The 8,936-nt window shown below is 33.6% G+C and overlaps 2 protein-coding genes across 2 annotated transcripts; both read left to right on the forward strand.

Moving 5' to 3' along the window:
* Positions 1 to 410: 410 nt before the first annotated feature.
* On the forward strand, positions 411 to 4,175 carry LOC114407338 (deubiquitinase OTUD6B-like). The gene is made up of 3 exons (XM_028370404.1): positions 411 to 531; positions 1,562 to 1,678; positions 3,079 to 4,175. Exons 2-3 carry the CDS (start codon positions 1,572 to 1,574, stop codon positions 3,944 to 3,946), a joined length of 975 nt encoding a protein of 324 aa, XP_028226205.1. The 5' UTR covers positions 411 to 531; positions 1,562 to 1,571; the 3' UTR covers positions 3,947 to 4,175.
* Positions 4,176 to 7,320: 3,145 nt separating this feature from the next.
* On the forward strand, positions 7,321 to 8,025 carry LOC114405559 (monothiol glutaredoxin-S6-like). Its single transcript, XM_028368032.1, has one exon. It carries the CDS (start codon positions 7,434 to 7,436, stop codon positions 7,740 to 7,742), a length of 309 nt encoding a protein of 102 aa, XP_028223833.1. The 5' UTR covers positions 7,321 to 7,433; the 3' UTR covers positions 7,743 to 8,025.
* The last annotated feature ends 911 nt before the right edge of the window (positions 8,026 to 8,936 follow it).

The following is an 8,936-nucleotide window of genomic DNA, read 5'->3' on the forward strand; positions in this document are numbered from 1 at the left end:
GTAAGTGGACAAATAGTTTTCAAAACATGTTCTGAGTTTGCTTTTATTTTGTAATAAGGAATAATTAAAATATTAAAAACAGATGATTTTATATAAGATGTGCTTAAAAAATATTTCCTCTTTCTTTCTGAAAGCCACCCCACAAGTTCATAACCGGAAACAATGAAATTAATCCTTCAAGGTGTAAAAGTTTTTTTTTTTCATACGCATCATTAGATAGTCGAAATCCTATGTTGGACCTTGTTGGCTCTTGAAATAAATTATAAAAGCTAGTTTGACAATATATATATATATATATATATATATATATATATATATATATATATATATATATATATATATATATATAAATATTTTTTTTTATCATCGTACTTTCATTTTCTGAAATGTAATATTGATGGGCCATGGTAACCTAAGTCCAAGTTAGTTGAAATGGACCCAGCCCACGACCTTCGCTTCTGGTTGTGTTTTGTGTTTTGTCATTTGCGAGACACAAACATCGTCGTCGTCTCCGCCGTATGCCCTAGCTTGGTAAGCACCTTCTCTTCCAACCTCTTCCTCTTCCACTTTTCCACAGAATAACTGTTTTTTTTTTATATTTTTATTACTATTATTCTTAACTTATGAGTCATGCCACACACCATTCTCTTTCTCTTTCTTTCTCCTATCAGTTAGCTAATTTGTACTGTAGCCTAACGTTTGCACATGCTTCCGTTAACTACCCTTTTTCGAAAATTGATTAAAGTTTTAATCTCTTATGTAATCTGGATGTATAAAATAACTTTGTGACTGGGTATTTAACTTGGGTTTTGGTATTTTCTCACCCCTCTCTCTCTCTTTCTCTCTAAAAAACACTATTGGGTTTGATTGTATTTTTTTGTTAAATTATTAGTGGCTTTGATTGTGAAATTTCATTTTTCCATTGTTTTGTTTATTGTTAAAGATGGTATTTGAAATTGATTCCGATTCATGAATCGGATGTAGCTCTGCTTCAATCTAGGAATTTAGTAATTAATTTTGACCGAGGAAAGATTTCCCCAAGCGTGACCACATCATTTGTAGTTGGAAACCCTAATTACACGTTCACAACTTTTAATTTGTTTGTGTTTAATATCTGTTCCCCAAAGACAACCACCTTACCCTTTCTGATGTGAAGTTTGTATTCATGAAAATCACAAGTCTTGTAATTAGAATTATGAATGAAGAAGTTTTGATTGTAATTAGTTGTTTAAACATGTCTAAGATTGCGATAAACCACATGTCGCACTATATTAACTGATATTATCTACTTTGAGTTGTTAGTTAATGATTAGCTGTCTAGTTTTAGGAATTTGTTGTTATGTCTTCATACATAACTTGCACTGAACCATCCATGCAAAATGTAAGTCATGTTTGCAAGAGTTAGATATTGGACAACTTGACTTTAATAATGCATTAAGGTTTGAAGATCTCGGTGCCTTTAGATGGCCTCATTATTTTATTTCTAACTATGATGATTGACTTGTTTATGATTTCTTATTTCTTATTTCTGTAAAATGTTCGCATTTTTATTTTATTTTAGGGTTGCTCCAATGGAGGATACCCAAGAAATTGAGGAGCAAGGACATGAAGAAGTGATTTCAGACAAAACATCCAAGAAGCAGCAGGAAACTCTTGATGAAATTCTTTCACGACACAGGTGATTCACACTTCATAACATTAACAGCATCAGCTCTTGCCGTTTTTATGAAAGTATTTAGTCTTACATAGATGCTCATAGAGATGGACTCTAAAACACGACACTGATGGGCTTTATCCATTCTGGTAGATTCATAGTTATCAGACTGCACTATAGCTTAATCAATTATATTATATTAAAAATACAATTAGATGAGCTGGTAGGATGTGGTTTCAGTAGATTAATGGAGACGGAGGCCTGAATAATAGTGTATTGAAACTAATATTGAATTAAAAACATCATTTGTTCAGGATTCATTCTTTTGATCTAATATATTTTGGATTAAGTCTTGTTGCTTCTTCCCTCTTTTTCTTTTAAACTTTTTAATATGGTTGCAATTAGCTTCGTGTTTCATCTGGTACTTATATAATGTCAATTTCCCCCACTACCATTCAGATGCTCAAGGGAGGTGCGTGGATGAAAGGTCATGTGCTTACATAGATCTAGGCCAGTTGCCACCTGACCTAGGAGAGTGCCTAACATTACTGGCTAGGCATGCTCCCTTTTCAAAAGCTTCCTCAACTTATTTCTTAACCCTCAACCCTAGAATACCATATGTCCAAATCAATGTAAAGGTTTCTGTAATTACATTTAAGATGTGTTTCATGGATTTTGTTTGTGTTCTTCTGAGCCAGTGCTTAGAGATTCTAGCCTTCATTGTTTCTGCCTTTCTTTTTAACCCGTGTTTCTTTTCGAAGAACACACACAGAAATTGCTGAAACTTCCACTGGTGTCACCTTCCTTGAATGCAAAAACAAAACAAAAAAATTTGCTCATGTAAATTACATTTTTAACTAATGTTTTGATTATATTTATATGAATTAATAAGATATAAAAGAAAACAAGGTGATCAAGAGTTTTGTTTAAGTTCTTTAGATTTTCAAATAATTTGATACACTTTTTTATCTATTTTTAAAAAATAAATAAAATATAAAGGATCACTTCATTCACTTAGGTTAGCAGTTAGCACCTTCTACATTTGGCTTCTCAACAACTTATGCCAATTGCCACTTTCCACTGGCGTCTGGCAACAGCTTTGAAGTAAATAAAATCAGGCATTATGTGGTTTAAGGTTTATTAGTTGAGAAGATAATTGTCATATCAACACAGCCATACTCTGTTAAATAAGCTGTTTGACTTAGTACTGCTTGCTACATTTGTTTTGCATGGTTGACAGCAGCTACTTGATAATGATGTACCTTAGGTGTCCTTTGTTTTCCAAATACTTGGTTTATTATTTTTATCAAATCCGTTTGCATTTCAATATGGTGACTTGAATGTTAAGGTATGTGTTACTTCTTATGTTGTGTTCTTTTGGTTCTCATTCTATGTGGGTTCCTCCCTAACTTGCATATTTTCAGGAAAGAGATATTGCAGCTGCAGAAAAAGGAAGTTGAGATGAAAAAGGCTGCAGCTAGAGGTAGCAAGGCTGAGCAGAAAGCTAAGAAGAAGCAAGTGGAGGAAGAGGTTTCTCAACTTTCTGTTAAGCTTAAGGAAAACCAAGCCAAAGAGCTGGCTGCATTAGGCTATAACAGTAGCAATGGAAATGAAAAGAGCAATTTGGACAGTTTGGTGAAGGCCATAGCTGGAGTATCTGTTGCTAGTCAACCTGAACATACAAAGGTCAGCAAGGCCAAACAGAGGCGAGAGAAAAGAGCTCAACAAGAAGCAGAAAGGGAGCAGAGAATCCAATCAGAGCAGAGTGACATTATAAGTGATCGTATGATTGAGAACGAGAAATTGGAAAAGAAGTTGAAGCCTCTTGGTTTGACTGTGTGTGAAATAAAGCCTGATGGGCACTGCCTCTATAGAGCCGTGGAGGATCAGCTGGCCCTCCTCTCTGGGGGTAGATCTCCTTATACATACCAAGATCTTCGAGAAATGGTGGCTGCTTACATGAGAAATCATACATCTGATTTCCTTCCATTTTTCCTGTCAGAGAATTTGATTGAAGATGATTCCGACGAATCACCTGCCCAGAAGTTTGAAAATTATTGTAAAGAAGTGGAGTCCACAGCTACATGGGGGGGACAACTAGAGCTTGGTGCCTTGACTCACTGCTTGAAGAAGCATATTATGATATTTTCAGGGTCCTTCCCAGATGTGGAGATGGGCAAAGAGTATAAATCTGATGGTGGTGCTGGCATGTCTAATTTGAGTATTATGCTTTCTTATCATAAGCATGCTTTTGGGCTAGGAGAGCATTATAACTCTGTGGTTCCAACTTGATCAAATTGGGCATATATAATATTATCATAGGGATGCTTGCTTATCATGTTGCCTTCTATCATTTTTCTTTACAGCCTGGCATTTGGCTTTAGGTCTCTTAAAACCGTAGTTGTGATTTTGAAATGGCTATAACTGTACATTTCACAACTGTAATTGATATTTTCTGGATTGATTGTGTTGATGATCATGGAAAAGCTCTTCTGGCATTTACCTACTTTTGAGTGTTTTAGTAATATCTTCAAAAAGAGATGAGATTTGAATACCGTGATGAACTTGTATCTGTACTAAGGTAAGGATTGAATGGGTGGTATTATTTTTAAAAAGTAAAGCACATTTTCTGTTTGATACAGGAGAGTTTATTTAGAGTACTTATTTAGTGTGTCTATTAAATAACACCACCATTTAATAGACATGTGGTTAAACATCTGATTATTTACTGTAATACAAGATAAAAAAAATTAGGACAAAAAAATGTTTGCCTATTAAACTAGTCAAGCATACTATAGCCAAAAAAAAAAAAAACTTGCATGGGTGTCATAAGTACTACACATCAATCATTTTTAATATTGTTTTGTTTTCTTTAATCTCCACTCTTAAAGCTTCCATAATGGTAATACAGGACAAAAAAAACATGTTTGCCTATTAAACTAATTAAGTATACTAAAGCAAAAAAAAAAAAAAAACTAAAACTTGCACGGGTGTCATAAGTACTACAAATCAATCATTTTAAATATTGTTTTGTTTTCTTTAATCTCTACTCTTAAAGCTTCCATAATGTTTTGAGGGACAGAATGTGATATATGTGTATGAAGGTAAAATGAAGCGTTTGGAACTGTTTGCATATTGAATGAATTGGGCGTTATTTTGAGTAATTAATAGATATTATGATGAAATGCAACTTCAATTCTTGTTGATTTGAGAAATTTAAGCAAATGACCTGATATTGAAAGGAATTTTCCCTCTCTATACCAGTAGAAACTGAAGAATTAGGTTAGAAGTTCACACCATAGCAAAATACTGATGTGCTAAAAGAATTGAAAAATTATAGTTGTGGTGTCAACAGTCAACACTATGATTTACGCTTTAGCTTTTATAATATATAAATAAATAGATGGATGGATATGTTGTTAATCAAGTGTAGAAGAAACATATTCTTCAGAGCAATAGTTGAAATATAACGTAAGCTGATTCACTGGTTATTATTTTTTCTTCATCCGTAGGAAATTGAACACAGATTTACAACAACTTACCGAGCCCGAAGTTTACCACGTGAAAGAAAATAAAAAGAAAACACAGATTATAATCAGATAATGATTCCACTTACAGAATCCTATGAAGTTGACATGCACATTGTACTGTTGTTATCAATGCAAATGATTTTACTGATCATAGATAATTTAAGATTTCCATATAGTAATAATGACCATATTTTTAACATGTTGAAACATAATTAATCAAAGGAATATAAGCTCTTTGCATCTAGGAAAGGGTAAAAGTTGAAGCATACACATCGTGGTCGGAACAAGCAGAGCGGAGAGAGATAATATCTAGGTTCCTTAATCTGTAATCCATGAGTCTATATGCTGAAAACCGTCTTCGTATTCATTACTAGTCACGCTCGTCCACAACTATTATATATTCTTATTCCTTTTATATCTTTGTCTCTTTCTCAACCACTTTTTTTCCATATATTCGTCTTATCAAACCATCCACATGTAGACTTACAATGGTTGAGGTGGCCGGTAAGGATTGGAATAGAGGTGTCAGGTTTGGGTTGCGGGAATATCCCATCTATGAACCAATCAAAAATTAAAATTTAAGAATTTCGTACTGATGATCACTCCTTAAGAAAATACCTATGTATATAGAAACACATATACATGGAGAAAATCGTGAGGCTTTTTGGTTTCATAATTAAATGGAACAATAAAATAATTTGATGATATGCCTTGGCATGATATTACTTCGTGAAGTCGTCAAGCATTAGTAGTCTGTGTTTATTCCTTCCATTTTAAGAGACACTTCCACCAAACAGTTTAGGTAGTAGTCATAACTACTGAAAAGATTTTCACCAATAGATTATTCATAATCCCACAAGTGAATTTAATATCACATTTGTATTTCAACAAATCCACGTAAGCATACTTCACATTTGCATTGCTTGTTCCTGAGTCACAACACAAGTTCCAACTGCAGAGTTAATTGTCGCATTTGAGGAAATGATCAAGACCACATGTTTAAACCCAAAATTTTCATGGTAATCAAAGACAAGAAAGAAATAATATTACCATATATGTGGAGTTGAAAGCATTAATTTAGGTCTGCTGCATGTATAGTCCTGTCACTTTCATAATATGAATGGGATGTAATTGCTAATTAAGGATGTGTGATTTCTATAGTAAGAGGTTATATATATGAACGACACAAACAACATGTACGGTCCAGCATGGCCACTATGTAGGATGCTGATTTTCTCGCTCGTTAATGAGGGGTTCCGTATCTTGCGCTTTTAACCATTTAATTGTATTCCTAATCTCTTCTATCAGCTTTCAAGTTTTCTGAATTGAAAGGGCCACGAATCTTGTAATGAAAAAAGTTGCTAATATTGTTTTAGGCCCACTTCTTTCAACCTTATAGCAGATGCTCCAAAATAAACAGACAAACAAAAAAAGAAAGGCGGAAAAATCCATTTAGGAAATTGAATTTTGTTTATAGGTTCAGATTTGTTATTAACACTTTTTTTTTAAAAAAAAAAATTGTTATTAACACTGTATCATGGTGGTAAGATCTCTCATGCATACGGTATTATATATTATTTTAATGTGAGACGTCTAACATTTCTCATCCCTTGATTGGGAGTCTTTTTCCTTTAACAGCTTCACTCACATTAATATTTGGTTTGCACCTTAATCTAGTCTATAAATAATTTTTTCAGTAACTAGCCCACTTAATGAAACATCAATGTTAGGATTTAAACACAAGGAGAATTCAACTCAAAAGACTAATATGTTAGATAGGAAAACCTCATGGCTTAAGTAATAAATCAAGTTGTGTGACTCCTCCTAACACTGTATCATGGTGATAAGATCTCTCATGCATGTGGCACAAATAGTGAATTATTTTTGACAAAAAAAAATATGCCTCATGCACGATCGACCATGAATCTTATTCTTGAAGAAAGTTCTGGATTCATTAGATTGACCTTAACAGCTAGCTAGCCAACTTGTTTTCTACAACACATGAAGTACAGTGCTAAAGGACAGTTATCGGGAATCCTCCGAATTCTCTACTACGATCTTTATTCTTCTATATGAGGCGAGAATACAACATTGGCCACCACATTGAATCAGCTTATAAATAACCCTTCAATGAAGCCAATTTCCACATAGCCAAGAGTCTTCTTATATATGCTTAATTTTCCTTTGTTCTCTCTATATTAATATTGCATTGTGTTTGAGTTTTATCTATTTGAAGCCAGCTAGCGAGCATGGACGTGATCACAAGCATGGTAGCTGAAAAGCCGGTGGTGATATTCAGCAAGAGCACATGTTGCTTGAGCCACTCCATGACATCACTGATACGTAGCTTTGGCGCAAACCCCACCGTTCATGAGCTCGATGAAATGGCGAATGGCCAGCAGATTGAGAGTGCATTGCTTCACATGGGGTGCCAGCCAAGTGTTCCTGCTGTGTTCATAGGACAACGATTCATAGGTGGTTCTAAGAAAATCATGAGCCTACATGTCAGGAATGAATTAGTTCCATTGCTCAAAAACGCAGGGGCTATATGGATTTAACTCATTTAAGACCAAAGTGATGATTTCTATAACCAAGATTATAGTAGTTGCGTACGTTTTAGAACAGAATAAGATGGTTTTGTAGTCCTGGTATACGTGGTTACGCTGGTGTTTTAAAGTATATACTATATACTATGCGGCCTAAACTTTTACTTTGTACTTCTCCCTTTCTTTTCTTTTCTCTTCTCTTCAAGTGAATGCATAGTATGAAATATGAATGATGCAGATTGCAGAATGAGTAACATGCATGAATACTTATTTTTTGGTAGGGTATACCTCCTGATCAACAGTGTTCCTCTTCCTTGATCCCATTGCATTTTTTAAATAAGAATAATATTAATTATGTCTAAGCTAAGTTTAAATTAGATAAAGTATTTGAAGAGTATTTATATAAGCTATAACCCAAAGTAAAGATAAAAGGCTTAAATTAATAAATCGTAAATATAAATATCTAGATACGGAAATTAATTAAGATATTGTTCCGATTCGAGAATATTATCCTTGAGAGTTTTAGCCCCGCATTGAGAAAACAAGGCTTCCAACTAATGCTAAGTTCCTATAAATACAAGCAACATTATTGTAAAAGGGTCATGCTTTCATTGTATAAACGTATAAAGTATATGCTTTCATTTCACAATATATACCTTGAACGAGATATTTACTAACATTATTAAGCATCGGATCGCCTCATGTTGGGACAACTAACTTGATTGAGTCCAGACCTCCACTGACATATTATCATTAAATTCATAAATTAAAAAAATACTCACATAAATTAATAATCGTAATTAGTTTATTCTGCATATATTATGCACCAATCACTTGCTGCTTTTTCTTTTTATAATTTATACAATGAAAACATGACCCTTTTGTTTGCCTTTGATCCATTTTTTATGGCCATTCATATCTTTTCATTTTATCAAAACTATATACCTCCACAGAACACATAAGTTTTCTCAAATTACGATCTTATTTAAATTTAGATGTGGTACACGTATAAATGCTTTTGATATATGTGGACACATGCTGCTGATATTTCGCAGAGACTGGCTATATATTTTTGATACTGCTCATATCTGGTTACACATCTGATTATAGTTCAGTAATGAGGGAATTGCATAGGATGATGCCATGATGGGACTTCAGTTAATTTTTTTATTTTGTTTTTCTATTACTAATTAATAATTAGATATT

This window comes from Glycine soja, chromosome 3 (genome assembly GCF_004193775.1).
Source record: "Glycine soja cultivar W05 chromosome 3, ASM419377v2, whole genome shotgun sequence".
NCBI classification, from domain to species: Eukaryota; Viridiplantae; Streptophyta; class Magnoliopsida; order Fabales; family Fabaceae; genus Glycine; species Glycine soja.